The sequence below is a fragment of the Crocodylus porosus genome, unplaced genomic scaffold (genome assembly GCF_001723895.1).
Source record: "Crocodylus porosus isolate Cpor-Errol unplaced genomic scaffold, CroPor_comp1, whole genome shotgun sequence".
NCBI lineage: Eukaryota > Metazoa > Chordata > Crocodylia > Crocodylidae > Crocodylus > Crocodylus porosus.
Genome location: NW_017728951.1, coordinates 54324639 through 54346259, shown reverse-complemented (window position 1 = coordinate 54346259; position 21621 = coordinate 54324639). Strand labels below are relative to the sequence as shown.

Here is a 21621-nt window from a genome sequence, read left to right as displayed (position 1 = left end):
GTGTGTACTGACCCCCTAGTCCCAGCGTTACCCTGGCCCCTCTCTCTTACCTGTTTGTTCGCTTTGCTCGTTGGTCTGGGCTAGGCTGTAGTTGTGGGTGCTGTTTGGTCAGGCAGTTACTTTTGCTTATTGAACAAAGTCTCAGAGGAATGTCAGGTAATATAGTCTCAACTACTGCTTTCACAGAGAGGATGTCAGCCCCCCCGTATTTTTCACTTTTGACATTCTCCAGGCAAGAGTCTATAGATACACATCCTATGAGGGTGAGAGCCAAGCAAGCTACATTTACAGGATTTGCAAGCTTAGGAATGAGGTTGTTGTTGTTTATAGTAGTCAGCCAAACTGCTTTTAAAACTCAAGTTTAAACATTTGTTTTCATTTTTGTGTATAAACAAGAAGCTTGCTGCCAAGTCAGCAGGGATTTGTCTTTTTAAAAAAATTCTGTTTAAAAGTAGAGATGTCTGCTGGACAGTATTGGCCAAGGGAAGTCACGCAAGTCAATGTGTTGCATCTTACATAACCTATATTGAAACCATAATAAGTTTGTACTTTACTTACATGGCTTTTTCAAGAGCTCCAATCTCATTTGACATCCCCAATCCATAGTAACAGAGAGTTCCAAGGCCAACAGTTGCCCCTCCAGCGACAACCCATCTTCCCATCTGATCCACTATACAACAGAAAAATTTTTTGATATTTCTATAAATGGCATTTCCTAGGATAACAGAAGCACTTTTCCAAATGTCAGTTTAATTATGCCTGTTCATATCTGATCCTGGGAAGATAACCTTATGCCCTAAGAAACAAGTTTTTACATTAACAGTTTTAAGTTACTAGGAATTTCCTAAACATTTCTTCAGTTCCCTGAAACCAAGGTAAAACAAGAATAGCAACTCACTGTCATGAATTCTCCTTGGCCAGATACCCAACATAACAGCTGGCCAACTACCTATATAGATTAACATTTATTTCTTAAGTTTTAAGTACACTGATACTCAACACAAAAGGAGCCATTTAAAACTATACAGTTAGTGAAATATAGAATCAAAGATCTGTGACTTTTTCCATCAGACCAAGACTACCTGATTAGTTAGCAATATACATCATTTCATCATAGGTGGAATAGAATTAGATGAGGTTTAACAGGGAGAAGTGCATGGTTCTTCATCTGAGTAGGAAGAGCCAACACCATATTCATATTCAGCTTGGTGAATTGAACTACATGGAAAAGAATCGGGTCCTCTAGGTCTCCTGCCCTCATTCATTCCCCCCCCCGTGATGTTGTCCTCTAAAACGAGAGCTTTTAAGTCAATAAGACTGCTATCAGAGTAAGTGACATTGCTTTTAAAGTGCTAATGACTATTAGAAATAGCTCTCTGTGATAAAGGATTCCCAGCTGTCATTTTTTTTTTTTAAAATGCAAGAGATGCCAGTTTTCAAAGTGTATATAAAATCAAGAATGTATTTTCAATTTCAAGTGTTTCATTAAATGTGCTAGTCATCAGTAACTCCCCTCCAGCCCATTGTGCATCTGTAAGAAAAATAATCAATATTTAGTGAAGGAGAGCACTGGACCCAATATTCAGTACCAGAAGTCAGGCTGTGTTCTTATTAATCCTTCTGGTCAAGGGAAAGGGCCTGAGCAGGAGCAGGTGCATCCTACAGATCAACACCTGGCTGCGCAGGTGGTGTCGCCAGCAGAGATTTGGCTTCGTTGAGCATGGGATGTTGTTCCAAGATGAGAGATTGCTGGGAAGAGATGGGATCCACCTGACAGAATGGGAAGAGCATCTTTGGAGACAGGCTCACTAACCGAGTGAGGAAGGCTTTAAGTTAGGTATGTCAAAGGATGGAGACCAAAGCCCTGCAGTAAGTGGGGGAAGCAGACCTGGAGGAAGAGCAAGCAGGAGCGGGCAACAGAAGAGGTGCTCTCATACTTCCTGAGATAATAAGGGCAATCAGCAAGTTGCCTCAGGTGCCTGTACATGAATGCATAGAGCCTGGGAAACAAGCAGGAAGAACTGGAAGTCCTTGCATAGTCATAGCACTATGACATGATTAGAGTAACAGAGACTTGGTGGGATAGCTCATATGACTGGAGCATTGTCATGGATGGGTACAAACTGTTGAGGAAGGACAGGCAGGGAAGAAGGAGGAGGTAGAAGAACCATGATTGCTCAGAGTTCCAGTACAAAACTGGAGATAGGCCTGTGGAAAGTCTCTGGGTAAGGGTCAGAGGGGAGAACAAGGGTGATGTCAGACCAGGAGGATATGATGGATGAAGCTTTTTCCAAACAGCTAGCGGAAGTCTCCCTGATCAGAGACCCTGCTTCAAGGGGGACTTCAAAAAATCACCCTGACATCTGCTGGGAGGACAATACAGAAGTGTGCAGGCAGTCAAGGATGTTTTTGGAGAATACTGGGGACAAACTTCCTGGTGCAAGTGCTGGAGTGGCCAACTAGAGGTCATGCTTTTCTTGACCTACTGCTCACAAACAGGGAAGAATTGGAGGGGAATGTAGTAGTCGATGGCAACTTAGGCAGCAGCAACCATGAGATGACCAAGTTCAGGATCCTAAGGAAAGGAAGGATGGAGAGCAGCAGAGTAAGGACCCCTGGACTTCAGATAAGCAGACTTCAACTCTGGGAACTCATGGGCAGGATCCCTTGGGAAGCCAGTCCGAGGGGGAGGGAAGTCCGGGAGAGCTGGCTGGCTGTACTTTAAAGAAGCCTTATTGAGTGTGCAGAAACAAATCATCCCAATGTGCAGGAAGACTAGCAAATATGGCACAAGACCAGTTTGGATTAGCAGGGAACTCTTTAGTAAACTAAAAATCACAAAAAGGCAGCTTATAAGGAAGTGGAAACTTAAAGAAATAACTAGGGAAGAATATAAAAGCACTGCTCAGGCATGCAGGGGTGAAGTCAGGAAGGCCAAAGTGCAACTGGAGTTGCAGCTAGCAAGGGAAGTGAAAGGTAACGAGAAGAGTTTCTAAAAGTAAGTCATTAGCAAGAGAAGAATCAGAGAAAGTGCAAGTCCCTTACTGAATGGGGGAGGCAACCTTGGTGAGAGGATGCAAGAGGCTGAAGTGCTCATTGCTTTTTTTGCTTCTGTCTGCACAGGCAAGGGCAGCTCCCAGACTACTGCACTGGGCAGCATGGTTTGGAGGAGGTGTGCAGCCCTCAGTTGTGAAAGAACAGGGTAGGGACTACTTGGAAAAAGTTATATATGTGTACAAGTCCATGGGGTCAGATGGGATGCACCTGAGGGAGTTGGCTGATGTGAGTGCAGAGCCATTGGCCATCACCTCTGAAAACTCATAGTGATCAGGAGAGGTCTTGGATGATTGGAAGAGGGCAAACAGTGCCCATATTTAAGAAAAAGGAGGATCTAGGGAAATACAGACCAGTCAGCCTCACCTCAGCCCCTGGAAGGCATAGAACAGATCCTAAAGGAATACATTTGTAAGCACTTGGAGGAGAAAAGGGTGATTAGGAAAAGTCACCACAGATTCACCAAGGGCAAATCATGCCTGACCAACCTAACTTCCTTCTATGAGGAGGTGACTGGCTCTGTGGATACAGGGAGCCTAGTGGATGTGGTGTACCTTGATTTTAGCAAGGCTTTTGATAGTCTCCCACAACGTTCTTGCAGGGAAGCTAAGGAAGTATGGGCTGGATGAATGGGCTGTAAGGGGGATAGAAAACTGGCTGGAGCATCGGGCTAACAGAGTAGTAATCAATGGCTCAATGTCTAGTTGGCAGCCAGTATCAAGTGGAGGGCCCCAGGGGTTGGTCCGGGGTTTGGTTTTGTTGTCTTCATCAATAATCTGGAAGATGGCAATGTGCACCCTCAGCAAGTTTGCTAAATTACACCAAGATGGGGGCAGTAGTAGATACGCTGGAGAGTAGAGCTAGGATTCAGAGCAACCTAGACAAGTTGGAGGACTGGGCCAAAAGGAATCTCATGAGGTTCAACAAGGACAAATGTAAGGTCTGGAACTTGGGATGGAACAATCCTGTGCACCAGTACAGGTTAGGTGCTGACTGGCTGGGCAGCAGCTTTGTAGAAGAGGACCTGCAGCATACAGTGGACCATAAGCTAAATATGACCAGCAGTGTGCCTTGTTGCAAAGAAGGCAAACAGCATACTGGGCTGCATTGGTTGGTGTGTTGCCAGTAGGTCAAGGGAAGTGATTATCCCCCTCTATTCAGCACTGGTGAGGCCACATCTGGGGTACTATGTTCAGTTTTGGGCCTCCCACTACAATTGGATGTGGACAAATTGGAGAGTCCAGCAAGGGTTACAGAAATGGTCAGGGGGCTGAGAGACATGACTTTTGAGGAAAGACTGGGGGAACTGGGCTTATTTCATCTAGAGAAGAGGGGACTTAATAGCAGTTTTCAACTACCTGAAGGAGGGTTGGAAAGAAGATGGAGCTAAGCTATTCTCAATGATGGCAGATGACAGAACAAGGAGCAATGGTCTCAGGTTGCAGCAAGGGAAGTTTGGGTTAGATATTGGGGGAAAAAAAGAAAACTCACTAGGAGGGTAGTAAAACACTGGAGTAGGTTATCCAGAGAGATGGTGGAAGCTCCATCCTTGGGATTTGTTTAAAAAACAAACAAACAAAAAAACCCGAAACAACCCCCCCCTCTTAAGACAAAGCTTTGGCTGGGATAATCTAGTTGGGGCTGGTCCTGCTTTGAGCAGGGGGTTGGACTAGATAACCTCCTGAGGTTCCCTTCAAACCCTAACTTTCTATGATTCTGTAAGTCACTGCATTTGGCCAGCTTCATTCAGAGTCTAGCAGGGTCTTTGATCACTAAGTGATACACTTATTTTTAGCACCTACCTTGCACAAAGCTAACCAGCCAAGGCAAACATACATTTGTACAAGGTAAGATGGCTACTTCTGTACCCACTTCCCACAGACTTGCAGCATTTCCATTAAAAAAATTCCCTAGTCCTCTAGATTCATTGTCGGAATCAACTGTGATCACTAGCCAAAAGCTGCTATTGCACTATAAACGGGCAGAAATTCCACCGTTTGTAACTGGGCTGCATTTGGCCCAGTTCTCTTTAGTCATGAAAAAAAGTATTTAAAACCCCACAATTTAGAAGTGAAGCATTTCTTGAAGTTACGCAAGCTAGAAGTAAGAAAGAGAGATAGAATTCAGGTCTCCAATCAATCACTGACTCTAACATAAACAAGTAACTTAACTTATTTATTAGTGACTTGGATGACGGGGTGGAAAGCTCAATGATTAAGTTCATGGATAATGCCAAGTTGTGGGGACATGTAGGCACAGAGTATAGGGTAAAGATTCAGGTTGCCCTTGACAAACTGGTTTTATGGGCGGAATAGAACCAGATGAGGTTTAACAGGGAGAAGCGCACAGTTCTTCATCTGGGTAGGAAGAACCCTCACCATAACTATATGATGTTTGGTGGTCCACTGGCTGACACAGCATTTGAATGAGACCGGGGGCAGGGGTCACAATCAACTGGAAGATGAACATGAGCCAACAGTGTGATGAGGTTGCTAGGATGGCAAATACAACTCTGGCACACATCAGCCATTGTGTTGCCAGTAGATCCAGGGAGGTTCTCTTCCCTCCCTATTTGGTGGCAGTGAGGCCACAGCTGGAACACTGTGTCAGTTCTGGGCACTGCACTTCAAGAAGGATGCGGATAAGCTTGAGAGGGTACAAAGAAGGGCCACCTGTATGATTAAGGTCATGGATGATAGGCCCTATGAGGAGAGACTCCAGGAACTGCGCCTGTTCAGCCTAAGTAAGAGAAGGCTGAGAGGTGACTTGATAGCCGCCCACAAGTACAGCAGGGGTGGGCATCAAGCTCACCTTCCTAAACAACTCTTCAGGAAGGCATATCAAGGGAGGATGAGGACCAACAGGCATATGCTAATTGAGAGTAAATACAGGCTGGGCATAAGAAAGAACTTTCTCTGCAAGGGTCACCAGAATCTGGAACACACTCCCAGCAGAGTCACCATCTTTTCATATGTTCAAGAGGAGGCTGGACAAGCACCTTGCTGAGCTCACTTGAGCCCAGTTACCCATGGCAGGGGACTGGATTTGATGAATTGGCAGGTCCCTTCTGGTTCAATTCTATGATTCTAACTGCTTTATTTGAGATAAAGTATTTGTAAAAGAGGGGTCAAAGCTTCTCAGGGATGGTACCAAGCCACACAAAACACAAGTCTTACATAAAACATATACAAGATCTTTCCTCCTCTCTCCTGACAGTAAAGACACATTTTTCAGAAACCATGGAAGATGATCTAATTCTTTCTAAGTTCAGGAATTTGGATTAATACTTTAAGTTAAAAGATAACAGTTGTAAAAAGTGCACTGACAACAGAAGTTATTCCACACCAATTCGAGCTTTCTGTGATATGATATGCTGCAAGTGACCTGTTCTTTTTATTTATTTATTTTTAAAGTGATCTGTCCACACTATGGTCAGTCTAATTTTTATTAATTTTTTTTAATCCAGGAAAACCAAAATTAAAGTTAAAGCAGCCTTGCACTTAATCTTCAAACTCCTTATTTGGAATTACCTTTAAAAGCAGTTTCCATTGATGGTTCAAAGGCTGCTTTTTTGATGTCTATCCCACTTTTTCCAGGTCGTATACCGATTCTTGTTTTGGTGGCATACCCCTGTTATGTTTGGATAGAAAAAAAGTTATTAAATTATGTGATCAAAGATTAGATTTATATATTAAAAGCCAGAAGCTACTAAAGAACAAAGAAGGTAAAATAAGAACTTCCAGATTTCATTACCTCTGACTGTGACTGCTTTTTGCTTGGGGATCCCTAGTTTATGGTAGCTAAAAAGTTAATTTTAGCACATTGACTGCTTGTAGGAATTTGAGATGCACATTGAAAACCCACTCTGAACTCCTGGACACTATTCTGGTATACAGGCAACCCCCGCTTAACGCAGTTTCACTATAGCACTCATGTAAAATACGTATCTGGTTCCACCTAGCGCTCAGAACATTTTGTTATAACACTTAGTGTGAGGCTGGGGAGGAGTGGTGGCAGAGAGTTCAGAGGTGAGGGCAGCCGGCGGGAGCACAGGGTACAACAGCAAGAGAGCAGGATTTGCTCCTGCGCATGGTGCTGAAGCTGGTGGGGAGAAGCGATGGCATGACCATGGAGCCCAGACTGCTGCCCAGGGCCAGGGCTGGCAGGGCGGGATAGCAGGAGTCCATGGCTGGTAGGTAGGTGGGGAGGAATGGCGGCGACAGCAAGAAGGGGCGGCAGAACACATGTACATTGTCACTCACTCTAGGCCGTGATGGCGCCAAGCCTGCACAGCCCCCATCCCCAGACTGCAGACCACGTCCTGTTCTGGTCACACTCACCTGCAGGGCGTGAAAACCAACCTGAGCCTGCAGCAATCTGGCGGCTGCAAATAGTTCCAGAGTTGGGTGCCCCTGCTGGGCAGAGCAGGACACGGGTGCTGGTGGGTGGGTGAACCCACTGCTTCCAAGGTGCCAGCTGGAGCCCTGCTGTGTAGGGTCTGGGCTGGCAAATTGTGCAGAACCAATTATATTTATTTACATTAAACCCTGTAAGGAATTGGGTTTCACGTAACACCATTTTGCTTGGCACTCTGTTTTTCAGGAACCAATTAAGAGCACTAAGCAAGGGTTGCCTGTACCTAGACATCTCTGTAATGCAGGGCTGTCAACTGGGGGTACACGTACTCCCAGGGGCAGTTGGAAAAGGGGCTAGCAAGTATGTGCAGGTGGGTGCAGATGACACACCACCACCCACCACCCCGCACTGCCGCCTCACAGGAGCAGGGGTAGGGGAATGGGGGGCAAAGGCAGCAGCTCCCCTCTGCAGGCCACACTGGCTCCACCTGGCTGGCCAGACATGGGGGTGTGGGGCGGAACTCTTACGCAGCATCTGCTGCCACTATCCACCACCCTGCGCAAGCCCTCTCTTCACTCCACGTTCAGCCACCGCCACCCTCCCACCCGCCAGAAGTGTACCAAGAAGGGTACACTCCTTTAAAAGATGTTAAAAACACCTGCTGTAATGCATTCTTAAATATGCTACATTGCAGTTAAAGATATCCGTGTTATTTTAAACAGCCTTGAATGCTGCCACTTTCATTAATATGATTATTGAACAGAATAATAGCTCCTCACCTTCTTTACCTCCCAAAACACTAAAAACATCAGAACGAAGGGAAAAAAACCAAGTTTACAGCAATAAAATGGCTCAGTATTTGCTGTCTAATGTATGATTGCATAGCATGGAAGAAGATGGAGACTGAACTTTAACTGATTACTACAGTTATAGGTATAGCACTTGGATTGTCACCAAAGTTACCTCTATGAATGTCTGAGCCATACCTTGGAGGGCCAAGATGAAATAAGGGTCTAAAAATTAAAGACTTTAGGCCTGACATGTTTTAAAAGAAATCTGCATTCAGATGCATTGAGCTCTTGAAATAAAAGTGAATTGACTTTCACTGATGAAAACAGAAAGTCATTCACCAGAAAGCCACTGTAAGAGTTGTTAATGTAATGCTTTCAGTTCATAAGCAGGTTTGTTTCCCCAATACTGGCCTGTTAGCACTCAAGTGTTGTTTTTTTTGTTTTTGTTTTAATTAAAAGAAAAAAATTCTTGAAAGATGTTTGGCTCCAATTTAGACAACATAAGATAAACAGTAGTCAAGAATTAGCTTCAGCACAATTTTCTTTATGCTATATTTGTGACAAACAAGTATTGGGAATTAAACTTTTATATTTTTCACATTAACAAACGTCTACTCAGTCTATCTGGGAAACATATCTACACAACTCTGCAAGGAAGGATAACCACCTAAAGGCTAATTTTAAACTGTGGGCTTGTTAGTGTCTTGTTTTAATATGACAAATGCATTTTTTAATAAAATGCAAGTGAGACACTGTTACTTCAAAATGAGAATAAGAGTCAAAGTATAAAATACATCAAAAACCCATGAAAAATATACTCTTTTGTTTGTAGATTAAAAGTAATGTGGAAATCAACTTATAAATTTTGAAAGGTGCCAGATTAGAGATGCTTGAGACAAGGGCTCTAAGTCAGGGATGGGCAATAATCTGGGCTGGAGGGACTTGATGAGCTGAATGGTCCATGATGATGCAATAAAGAAAACCTATTTCACCTGGTTTTGCTGCCAAAGCCACTGACTTGGCTTTACGCTGGAATTCCTCAGAGTCGGAGGGCAAGGCAAAGCAGGACGGAGATTTCGGCATGGCAGTGCCCGCAGACAGAATAGCCTTGCTGCCAGCATGGTTACTGCAAGTTATACAAATGATTTCTGTAACAACACGAAAAAGATGGATTTTACACCTTGATTATAGTATTAGGAACAGCAGAATGAGTTCCAGCAGTAAGATCATATGCTGGATACATTACAGAAAACCTGTTATGCTAATCATCAAGTACAGTAAAAAAAGACTAACAACTATAATGTGACTCCTGGAATTACAACATAGTTATCTCTGCTGCAACCTGACTGAGTATTTACTTACCTCTACCTAGAAAATCATGTTTGATTTTTTACTCTGGAACTTTAATACTACATGCTGACCAAAGCAGAGCAAGCAATTAGGGACTGACATGAGGGAAAATTCCAATTTCCCTGTGCTCACAACTAGTGACTAACAATTGCAGGTTTGAGACCCTACCGCAACTAATTCCTGCTATAAGTAGTAGTGAGCTGCTCCATGATGCAGCCACATTTTTCTCTTATCCCAAATTCTCATGAAGAGTGGAACCCCTACAAGATTATCATGTATAAAGGATATTTACTCAAAAACCCAGCTACAAGGGAGTTGCACAAACAAAAAGATAGAATACACAAACAAAATCCCTGCCACGTTATATCACTCAAGCTTTTCATTTTCTCCCATGAACAATTAAACGGTTGAAGCTAGATAATAGTCAGGGGTCACGAACTACAACACATGTTCTTTTGCATACAGGAAATACCGAAGGTTTCCACCAACAATAGTCTACCAAACACTTAGCAAGTATGACTTACTTTAATAGTGAACACTTTCTCTCTCATTCTACAATATTAGTATTACACACTAAAACCATTTACGGTCAGCTTTGATGACGGGACAGATCCAAGCTACCAACAAATTAGTTTGCAGCTAAATCATACTGACTATATTTATTCACAGACTATGCATCTGATGCGTAGCAGCTTTAAGTCTCATTTCAACAGACTACAAGGTGAGTTCTAACCTGCATAGATTAAAATACAATTTAAACAGGTATCATAAACACAAAATTCTCTTTAGAGTCAACTGAAAAAAAAAATCTCTCTGACTTACGATCACCAATACAGAACCAGCATCTTTCTGTTTACACAGCCCAATGTAGCCCCAAACTCTGATGCTTCATAAGCAATTAAAAAGTTAATATTAAATAAATCAGCTGAGTCAATTTCAAAATAGTGGAAGAGAAAAAAAATCAAATTGTTATAGTTTTTAAGACAGAAAGCTTGCTTTGACATTCAGCTGTAAAGTGCTACTGCTTGACTTACAAAAAGCAAATCCCTCCAAACACCAGTGGAGAATCATTTGGTCACAACACATCTAGGGTTTAAAACCCACTGGGGGGGGGGGAGGAAGCCCTTAATACTTTTAAAGTCATTTCCCCCCCCAACAGTCCTTTCAGTTTCAAAAGACAGCATGCTGCAAACAATCCATGCTTTGAACACCTTGAAGAGGCCAACCTGGGCAAGGTGTCCTGCCAGTCTCCCAGCACAGCAGGGCCCACAGCAAGGTCACCCATCTGTGACACCATAAAGCACAAATGCTGTGTCCCCCGCCTGGCTGATGCTCTGGAGCTGCACCAGCTGCCTCTGGAGGAGTCACGAGCACAGCTAACGACCCCCTCCACGGCTTCAGCAGGCATCAGCTGCTCTCAGAGGGTCGCTTCTCAGGCCTTTCACTTGCCCCAGACCCGCGACTCCCAGGAAGGACGCACTGGGGGCACCGGGCGGGGCTGCTGCAGCCGGCTAAAAGCTTAGAGAAAACCAGCGCAGCTGGGCAGCGCAACCCTCCACCCCCGTGTCTCAAGAGGTTGCCCCTTCCCAGCGGGCCCCGCACCCACCCCGCAGAAGGGGCTGCGGCACCGAGGCGGAGATGTAGGGAACGCCGCGACCCCTGACCTGCCGCCGCACACCCGCTACGCAGCGAACCTGGGCAGGAAGTGACGTAAGAACAGGCGCAACCCCCAGCTCTCACGTGATGCCCAGGCAGCGACACCGGCCATTGGTTTCATTAGCCTGGGACAAAGACGCCACTCGCGGCCTTCTTTAGTAAGGGCAGGGAGCCAAAGACGCTTCTGGAAGCCATTTTGAATAAAGGGCGTCTGAAGCCATTCGGAAGGAAGACGCGAACGCCGCCGGTAGCCATCTTAGAAGAGGGCAAGGAGCCATTTTGCATTTGGTGAAGGAAACCAGCGGCAGCCATTTTGAGCGAGGGCAGGGATTTCGGCCCGGCTGCGACCGCTTTCCAGCCTCGGTTCGGCGCGTCCCTGAGGGCGCCTGATTCCCTGGGCCTGGGCCGGAGCTCGAGCGTCAGAGACGCTGCAGCAGTTTCTTCGGGCGGTGCCGTGGTGCTGTGCACGAAGTTCTACGCTTAGGCTGCGGCCGCCTTGCTCCGAGCCCGCTGCGAGTCCTAGGTGCGGGGATCCGTCCCGTAGCCCCTGCCGAAGCGCAGCGGAGCCGTTGGCAGTTGCCTCTTTCCTTGTAACAACAACTATAAAAGCCCCAAACACCTAACCCTCTTCCCCGCCCCCCCCCAACAGAAGCCATGTGGATGGACGGATCCATGTGTCCTATTTTCTGCTCCTTTGGGGCTAGCGGGTGCCGGCGGTGGGGACTTGCCTTGCACTGGCAGCTCCTTGCGGAGCCCCAGTCTCAGGCATTCAAGTCCTTGACCCAGTCTCCCACCGCTTGTTCGGTTTCTCCAGGGGCAGGATTTTCCCCTGTTGTGGTCTTCCTGATAGCTATGGTTTTCCTTGTGGCCATCTGTACTACTGCACCTGTGTTCGACCTCTGGGCAACGGGTGGTCGAGGCCTCATCAGAGTCACCTTTATCTTGGTCTCACTACAAATCATCCTCCCCCCTAATAACCGTATTTCCAGTTTTATGAAAGTGGGCAACGGGGGATGGAGGCAAGTGATATGCCTGTGCCCCGCTCCTGCCCCTCAATCCCATGCCATAGCCCTGCCCCTCCTGACCCACAGTACCCTCCCCCCAGATTATGCTGGTGCCCCTTACTCCCAACACCCAGCCCCCCATCCTTGTTGACAGCCCTCACTGCTGATCCTCAGCCTTCTGGCCCTGCCTGTGCCCCGCACCCCAACCCACAGTCCCCCACCCCTGGTGTTCCTCACTCCCAAGCCACAGCCCCCACCCAGCCCTCCTGGTGCCCCTCACTCCTGCCCAAGCAGCTCGTTGTTGCCCCTGAATAACTCCCTCCCCCGCTTCCCCCACTGGAGGGGCAGGCTCCTCCCCTGCCCACCCTGCTGTAGCCCCCTTGCCCAGGCAGCTTCCCCCATCATCAGTAGGCTCCCACCTCCCCTACACACCCATCCCCCCCACAGTCCCCAAGCCCTGGTCCTCCAACCCCCGTCCCCCCATAGACTTACTTGCCTGCAACTGCTGGGGAGTATGCAGACACACATGATGCCCCTGCCTCCAATCGCCCTCCCCTGCTGCCCCCAGCCCAAGCAGCTCCTTGCTGGGGCAAGCCAGGAAGTGTCAGGAAAAACTTCAAAGCTGAGCAGAGCAGAATCCCAGGCATTTATTGATATTTAAAAAAACCTCCCAAATAGAGGACATGTCCAGGAAAACCTGGACATATGGTAACCCTAGTTTAAATTGTATTTTAATCTATTCAAGTTAGACCTCATTTTGTAGTATATTGAAATGAGAATTAAAATTGTACAATACATCAGGTGCATAGTCTGTGAATAGATATAGTCAATATCATTTAGCTGCAAAATAATTTGTTGGTAACTTGGATCAAATCTGGTCATAGGTGGTTTCAGTGTGTAATACATGATGTTATAGAGCAGGGGAGAAAGTGTTCACTATTAAAGTAAGTCATACTTGCTGAACATTCAGTAGATTCCAACCTACAGAGAATTTGCTGGTGGTTACTGTCCTGACTGCTCTGCTGCAGGAACAGTGCCTCCTGAAGGGGTGCCTGCACAGTTAGACTGGGATGGGGGGGTTGTAACAGGGTGACATCTCTGGCAGCATTTCTAAAGACTGGTGAGTGGGGCACCCTTCAAGTCCTGCTATATTTTCCTCCTCTTCTGGGGACCAGCTTCCCCCCTTTGCTTGCCTGCCATGACTCAATGTCACTTGGTTCTTAAAGAGGGAGGCTGACTCAAAGGTTCCCAGACAGGCTCTAAGGCTCACCACATGGAGGATAATGAGCTGTTGCCTTAAGGGCAAAATGCATGCTCTGACCTTCCCTTGATGTGCCCCATGCCTGGCAAATGTTTTATAATTTTCTCTTTATGTTGGGGCCTCAGCTGCTGTGGGCTTACCCACTCTCTCTCTAGCTAGACCTGTCAGCCAAAACCCAATAAGCATGGCTTGACTCCAAGGCTCTAGCTCTTTAGCCCACTTGGGCTCATGGCCCTTCGTTTCATACTTTCCATGACACCAGGCCTACTGGCCCTTCTACACTGCGCCCCCTGTGGTGTCAGGTTCTTGGGGCCTCAGCCCCTCTGGTTTTGCCCCTCTTTCTGTAGGACCCACTAGGACCCGGCTTCAAGGCCCCTAGCTTCCATTCTAATGAAGCCTCCTCCTCCCCTACAGCCTCATCCACAAACCACAGGCCTTAACATTAATTGTAAACAATAGGCCCCTGTGGCCATAAAAGAAAATAAAGGTAGGAGAGGCAATCTACCTGCTTACATGCTATTGCGCTTTTGTCTCCCAGCGTGTTGCTTTCTTCCCAGGGAAGCTGCTGTAGCTTCTCCATAGTCATCAAGAGTCCCCTGCCCTGGCCCTGGCCTTCTCTGCCTGAGGGTTATATGGTTTCCCTTCTGGTCACCTGACCAGCCAGCAGGGCTCAATCCTTAACCCCTGCTCAACTGGACAACTACACCTGGAAAGTTCTGGATTTAAAAGAGCTGCCTTGCTTCCTGGTAACAGGGCTAGGGTTCTCTGTTTCAGGGGTGAAGGTGGGTAGACAGGAGGGAGGAGACTAGGGTGACCACCTTTGCAAAATGGAAAGGTGGGATGCATGCCTGTCCCACCTCCCAGCTGCTGGTGGGACAGCTGGAGCAGAGCTGAGCAGGGGGTGTGGGCAGATGTGGACTGTGGGTTCAGGGCTCCCTGCCTTTCTGCCTTTCCTGCAGGAACCCCATGCCTGCCACATGCCCTACCTGCCTTCCTGGCGGCAGCTGGTGGCACAACTTGATGCTGCCACTGCCTCTGCTGCACGGGTAAAGGACACCTTGCCATGGTGGTGCAGCTACTGCAGAGCTCCTGGGGTGAGGGCGGCAGGGTGGGGAGCCCTGAGCCTCCGTGGCCAGTCTGCATCTACCCCTGCCTTGCGCACAAATGGGGGGGGGCATGTGCCCCCTATCCCCACCCCCAGGAGTGCACACAGCATCAGGGAGCGTGATATTGTAGATCTGGGACAAATGCTGTCCTGAAGTCATGCAGCTCAGGATCTTGCAACATGCAATATTCATATAGTAGTAAAAAATAAATCATGTTTTTGCAGTATTCCAAATGACAGAAATTCTGTAGCAGAGACTGGATTTGCAATTTTATCTTTGTTGTCCATATAATTAAAAAAAAAGAAATGAAATATATTATGGGCACATTAGAACACCTGCTAAATATAGGACTTGATGTTCCTATTCCAGGATGGTCCTTCCCAATTAAGGAGGGGTGGTCACCCTAAAGGAGACAACAGATCAATTGCCAACATTTATCTCCTCTTGATGGGAGAGACATTTGCTGATATCATTTGGCAGCCCAGAAGTTACAGGTCAGCTCCAAATCCTCCCCCTCATTTCTCTCCCCCTGTTGCTTTGCTTCCTCAAGTCTACCTGTTTCGTCATCCTCACTCTCTCTCCTCCAAGGTGGAGTTCTCAAACAACCATAAGAAAACTGGAAACCCAATTCCAGCAGAAAGTTCAGAGGAGCTAGGTACTTTATTTCACTGGCATCTTTGAAAATTTCAGGCTTGGTGTCTTTCTACATCAACAGAACCCAATAATACAGGTTTGTATCATCAATCTGCTCAGCATGTGGGTCTTTGTCCTGGCACGTGTTTGGAAAGTGCCTACTGGATGCTCTTACAATCAAAACAATTCACTGCAGGGGTTGACTGCAGGGATTGTGCAGTCTGGTCTGGTCTGGTCTGGTGTATTTTGTGTCTTCTGTACTGTAAAATAATTTCTCTTTGTTTCCAGCAGGTGGCATTAGCTGTGTGAAAATAAATTAGATTAAGGTTTTAAAAAGTTAACTTCACCTTCAAGAAGCATAATAGTCTATCCTGGTGTGTAATTTTCCCTCCATTTTGTCAGACACTCTGTTTAGAAGAGGCTGACATGTAATTGCTCCATCAGTTGTTGCCAAAAGGGCTCAGTCATTATCCATAGCAGCCCCTGGAAATGCACCCAATTTGGCAATCATGGCTTGTGGACAGAGGTGATATCTTTTATGAGACTGTGGAAAAGACTTACCAGATGAGGGACGGAGGTGGTGGGATGCCAGGCCGGAAAATGAACATGGTGAAAGTGAAACTGCAGCAGGCAGAGCTGCCGCGGATAAAAATAAAAGGAAAAAAGCAGCCAAGCCCAAAAGAGCTGGGACTGGCTCCCTCATCAGTGTGGGCACGCTGTATAATGCTGGGGCTGATTGGCTGGCCAGACCCCCAGGTCCGGGATAAAAGACCCAGCGGAAGACAAGCGGGAGGGACCAGAAGTGGAGTCCCCAACCAGCCTGGAGGGGCCAGAGCCAACAGACAGTCCCAGTGAGGGGACCTGGTGGTTACCCCAGGAAAGGGTCTTCACAAGAGCACAGGGCCAGAGAGGGCCCAAGGATTTACTTACAGGGTTTGTGTGGACAGAGGAAGTCTGCGGTGAAGACTGGAGCCCAGCAGAACCCAGCAGTACCAGGATCCAGACGTGGCTGACGGACAGCAAGAACCAAACCTGGGTAAGAGGCAACACGCTGGGGGGCGGAACAATACTGAAGATGGACAATGTATAAACAGAGAAAAGGGGGCTGTAGGAAGCGCTCAGGATAAAAACACCACCCCTATCCTGTGGCCATAAAATTCCAAGAACCAGAGCACCAAGAAGGTACAGAAAATCAACTTCAACAACACAGGTGGTGACATCGTGGTTGGCGTTAGGTGGGGTGTAGGGGAGGCAGAGCCCCATAAAGGAGGAACAGCAGGAACAACCAAGGGGAGGCTCCAGGGGAGTTGGGACCAAACATCGTCCTCCCAATCTGAAAGTAATCATCATCAAAGGCGTGGCAGGATAGGCCCCCTGGGGAACTGACCCAAAGTCATCCCAATAACCAAACTGTTCATTCATAAGAACAATGGTGAGGTTCAAGAGGAACCCCCATACACGATGCCCAGGGGAGAGATATAGGAAACTACAAAGACCAACAAGATTTTTGCAAAAAAAAAAATTCTTTAATTGCAAGCTTTCAGGCACAACCATCCTTTATCAGGAATCAGAGAAAAGATTGTAAAAGTTCTCCTGGGTAGAAATGAAAGTTCATATTTCATAGGATTTCACAGAGGAGTGAATAGATAGATAAACCCTCTGGGCATCAGTTCTTAGCTGGTAAGGAGTCTCAGCTTTCCTGTAAGGTTGTGATGATGCAAATTGATGAAAGAACCTGGATCATCAAATGAACCCTCAAAATCCAGAGGCCTAAATGCGCAACCTTGAGTCTTCCTGTAATCTGGCAATTCATTAATCTTTGGTACTATCCTTTCAGGGCCATCACTACCTCTCCTGCATAAGTTGGGGCTGTGGGAGAACCCAAGCTCAGATTCTCCTCTGGGGTCCAAGATAGGGATCTGTAAAACAGCTACTTCTCTCTATGATTCTTCATTTTTTCTCTACTTTCTCTATTTATCAACCTCTCCCCTCAACATTACTACAGCTTTTGTCTCCACCAGACCCAAGCTTTGACACTCTTCCAAATCTGTCTCTCAGTTTTCATAGATTCATAGAGTTAGAAGGGACCTCAGTGGCCCATCTAGTCCAACTCCCTGCCCCTTGGCAGGCAAGAAAGAGTCACCAACCCTGGGATCATCTGATCCCAGCCATGTGCCTGTCTAGTCTCTTCTTGAAGACCCCCAAGGATGGGGCGAGCACCACCTCCCTTGGGAGTCCATTCCAGATTCTGGCAACCCTGATCATGAAGAACTTTTTCCTAATGTCCAGCCTAAACCTTCTTCCTAGTAGCTTATGGCCATTGTTCCTTGTCGTTCCAGGGATGTCCTGGTGAACAGGTTGTCGCCTACTTCATGTTGCTCTCCCCTTATGAATTTGTACGCTGCCACAAGGTCCCCTCTCAGCCTTCTCTTGGTGAGGCTGAAGAGGTTAAGGTCCCTTAGCTTTTCCTCATAGGGCCTACCCTGCAGGCCTCTAATCAGGCAAGTAGCTCTTCTTTGGACCCTCTCCAGGTTGTCCGCATCCTGCTTGAACTGTGGTGTCCAGAACTGGATGCAGTACTCCAGCTGCGGTCTGACCAGTGCTGCGTAGAGGGGGAGAATCACTTCCCTGGACCTGTTTGTGAAGCACTTATGGATGCACAACAAGGTGCAATCCGTTTTAACTGAACCATTCTTTTCTCAGTTAAAAGGGATTCTTTTCTGGGCCATTCTTTCTGGGCGATAGCCCTTTTTAGCATCTGTTTCTAATTGTTCCCTAGTCACAGGCAAGGAGGTAATTAGGCCTTCTTGGCTGTTATGGCAAGTCTGTATACCCTATCCAGGAGTATTATTTGGTTCTATTCTAAGTGTTCTTTTTAATAACGACAATGTGTATTCAATGGCATATGGCAATGTATGTACAAATAAGTTTGTATAAATTTGTACAAAATAAATTGATTTTGCTGTAGCAGTATTCTGTATGTATGCATGATACTGCAGGCAAACAAAGAACACTGTAAAGCTATAGGTATTGATGTTCAAAAAGCCCAAGGTGGAATCAATCTAAATTATATGTTTTTCTGTAAGTGGTATAGTTTAGATTGGTAGTGAACAGAACATACGTTCTCCCCCGATTTTTTTTTTTGGAGGGGGGGAGTGGCTGTTTTTAAACCAGTCTGTATATGCCAAACTTCTGTCCTGATATGGGTACAGACCAGTTTCTGATCACTAATGACAGTAAAAGTGTAATGTCTGTACCTGGCCTAAGAATCTTGAGGTAGAAATCAAAACCAGGATTTGAAGATAAACTGAAGTAAATTCTGGATTCAAAGTCATAAAAGATTGTGAGGTTAGCTAATGTATGTCCTCCTATCATTTCTTTTTTTTTCTTTTTTAATAATAAGAAAGCTAATCAAATATGTGAGTGGAGTGTTGGAAGGAGCAAAGTCTGAGTGAAGAGTGAAAGAGTGGTAGAAAAGTAACAAGAACATGGAATCTGAGGGAGAGGTGTGAATGGAAACAGTAAGTTTGTAAGATGTACAAGATTAGAATAGTCCAGGATGATGAAGACAAGTAATGGATTAAGGGCCTGATTCTTACTTACTTGAAAGCCTTACTACCTATGTTACACTCCTTCAGTATAAATGAAAATCCAGCCACTAGACCTTTAAAGTCCACTGAATTAACTACAGCCTCAGGGTCCTGTAGGATTGAAGAAAGTGCTAATTTTTAGGCTACTATGAATGTTATTTGTTAATTTAAAAGTTTACAGCATTTCTTTTAGGCTTGTAAAAGCCTAAACACTTTATCACACTTATTTGCAAAAGGATTTAATACACTGTAAGAGGACAGTGGCGTGCTGCCTTGGAGCCGAGTTGTCTCTGTGCTGAAATTATAGTGTTCTGTTGTTTGAAAAATCTTCTGCCATGCCTTGATGTTAGAGAGAGAGGTTCCAAAACACTTTTGGAAGACAAAAGGGTTAGTTATAGGCTCAAGAAGTTGAGCTTTTCTTTGCAGGGCTCCACCATTCCCATAACCTGCCCTAACCACACCAGATGTTCTGGGCATGTTGTTGCTCACCTATAGTACTGAGGATCCAGTCTCAGTTTTATGGATCCCTTTGCCGGAGGGACTCCTCGTAAGTTGGCTGCTTGGCCCGTTCTTCCCTGCACGGGTCCCAAGACAGCCTCTTCTTAGTTTTAATCCCACCCTTATCCTCAGAGTCAGGATGGATTTACCCTCTCCTTGGGTGTAATCTCGTCTTAGTTCTCCTTTAGGTCCCTGAAGCAGTTATCTTCACCCCTCAAGACTGGACTCACTGACAGAGCAGTTTCCTCCGTTTCTATGCTGGCTTTCACTGACAGAGCAGCCTCTTGTGCCTCTTCACTGGCTCCCACCAGGTAAGTTGGGGGATTGGGGCTTTCCTCCACGCCCCGGAGTCAGTTCTCTCTTTCTTGGTCTCTGCCATCTTCTTTCTCCTGGCCTCATATCCCCCTTCTTTGATTTGACCCTGGACACTCCCTCAGTGTCCCTTTAAATTTCCTTCCTGGCTGGCTGGGTCTGCCGTGGTAGCATCCAATTTACTGCCTTCCTGATCCAGCTATTTTTTCTTTAACTTTTTTGGCATGGGTTTTTTCCCTCTTCTTTGGCTGCACCATTCTCCCTATTCTGGGCTCAAGCCCTGGCAGCTGGGTTTGCTGCAGTAGCCTTTGACCTGTCGTGACCCCAGGTTGCCTTAATTAGTTGTGGTGTGGCATCTTTCCTGCCCTCCTTCACCACAGTTTTCTCAGTATCCCTCAGTAAGTTTCTTTCCTTTGTTTTATTCTTTGCTTTCTCATGGTAGGGTGCTTCAGCCACCTTGTCATATACACACATTAATATTTCTATTTAAAATTCAACTTATAATAGTGCACAAAAATAACAAAACACAACTCTTATTTCACAACATTGTAGGTGCAGAAAACTTCAAGCACTTCAACTCCATTCATAGATCCATCTGTGTTCCATTTAAAGTATGGCTTTGCAGCATACCAGAACATGAATTAAACCCAAGCTAAAGTGGAGCAAAGTGCACAGGAAGTTCCACAGCAAAAAACGTGTCATGAAAACCGTTCTCCTAGAAGCTGCTCACATTTTAATGCAGGAGGTCTGATCTGAGCATCTCAGTGAAGCAAAACCGTGAGGTGGGGAGTGTGGTATCTAGTATATGGAATGTATCGGTAAGGGGCCTACAGTGTAACATTCCAGCCTTTCCCCTGGATGCCCTGTGTGTGTGGTTTGTTGGTGGTGGGTTGTTCTCCCTGCAAATTGCGAGCATGCGTGTTGCTGAACCGTGTTCCTAATAAAGATAAAGCTGTTTACCATCCTACCAGTCTCTGATGAATGCTGACTCGAGGACAGATCCCGAGAGGCACGGAGGTCTGAGTAAGTACCTGTAACAGGGAGCCTTCTCAGGGCCGATTTTCCTGTGGCCCACCCACATGCTTCTGGGTTAACTGCCCACTTTCTCACCCGCCATGCTTTGTTATTAATTAATTGATGTTGCTTAAGTGGGAAGCTGCCCATTTCTTGCCCTGATGCCAGGGGGTGCTATCTGCAGCTCCGTTCCTCCCCTACACCGCAGCCCAAGCCTCGCAAATGGCATCCAGATGTTATCAATATCACTGGCCCCACACTGGGCCCCCTCCTGGCAGGGTGCAGTTTTAGGTCATTCCAAGGACGAGTCTTCTGACCATTCCCTACAGCTCCTTCCTTACCTCTAGATGGTACCAGCAGCCCTGAAGCCAAGCAAAATTGTTGCCTGGGTTCCCAGGAACAAAATGCTCTGTTTATATGGGCAGCCCTGAATCTAAAATGGCTGCCCTAATCAGGCACGTGCTGGCTGCTGTCTTCTGGCCCTTAAAGTACCCCATCCCAGGAACCCCGTCCCCATGGGTGACTCTTGTCTCCTGATACTGGCGGGTCCCCCAGTGGCCGATAGCCAACACAGAAGTGTTGCCAGCACTTCTCTCAGCACCCCCACGATTTCAGGGGGTGCAACAGCCATCACCCCCCACTCCCTAGCCAGTGAAGGCCAATCTTGGGGAGGCATGTGCTCCCCCTACGTGTCGCCTATGCCAGTGGCTAAGGGCAAACACTATATGGTGTCAGATGTGACCTGTGTCTCATAGATTTCATTGATTTCATAGACATTAGGGCTAGAAGGGACCTTGGAAGATCAGAGTCTAGCCTCCTGCCCGAAGGGCAGGAAGTCAGCTGGGGTCATAGGATCCCAGCAAGATAAGCATCCAAATTTGCTCTTGAAGGTGTTCAATGTAGGTGCTTGAACCACCTCCAATGGCAGGCTGTTCCAGACCTTGGGGGCTCGGACAGTAAAGAAATTCTTCCTTATGTCCAGCCTGAAACGGTCTT

General features: G+C 46.5%; 1 protein-coding gene across 1 annotated transcript in view; it reads right to left on the bottom strand.

Moving 5' to 3' along the window:
* GHITM (growth hormone inducible transmembrane protein) overlaps positions 1–11206 on the bottom strand; it is a 21321-nt gene extending 10115 nt beyond the window's left edge. Inside the window, exons 1-4 of the mRNA XM_019555975.1 lie at positions 11132–11206; positions 9194–9349; positions 6585–6684; positions 559–670 (exon numbers count right to left, since the gene is read on the bottom strand). Of these exons, the coding sequence (XP_019411520.1) occupies positions 559–670; positions 6585–6684; positions 9194–9322 (341 nt within the window). The 5' untranslated portion in view covers positions 9323–9349; positions 11132–11206. The remainder of the gene's footprint in view (positions 1–558; positions 671–6584; positions 6685–9193; positions 9350–11131) is intronic.
* Between the last annotated feature and the right edge of the window lie 10415 nt (positions 11207–21621).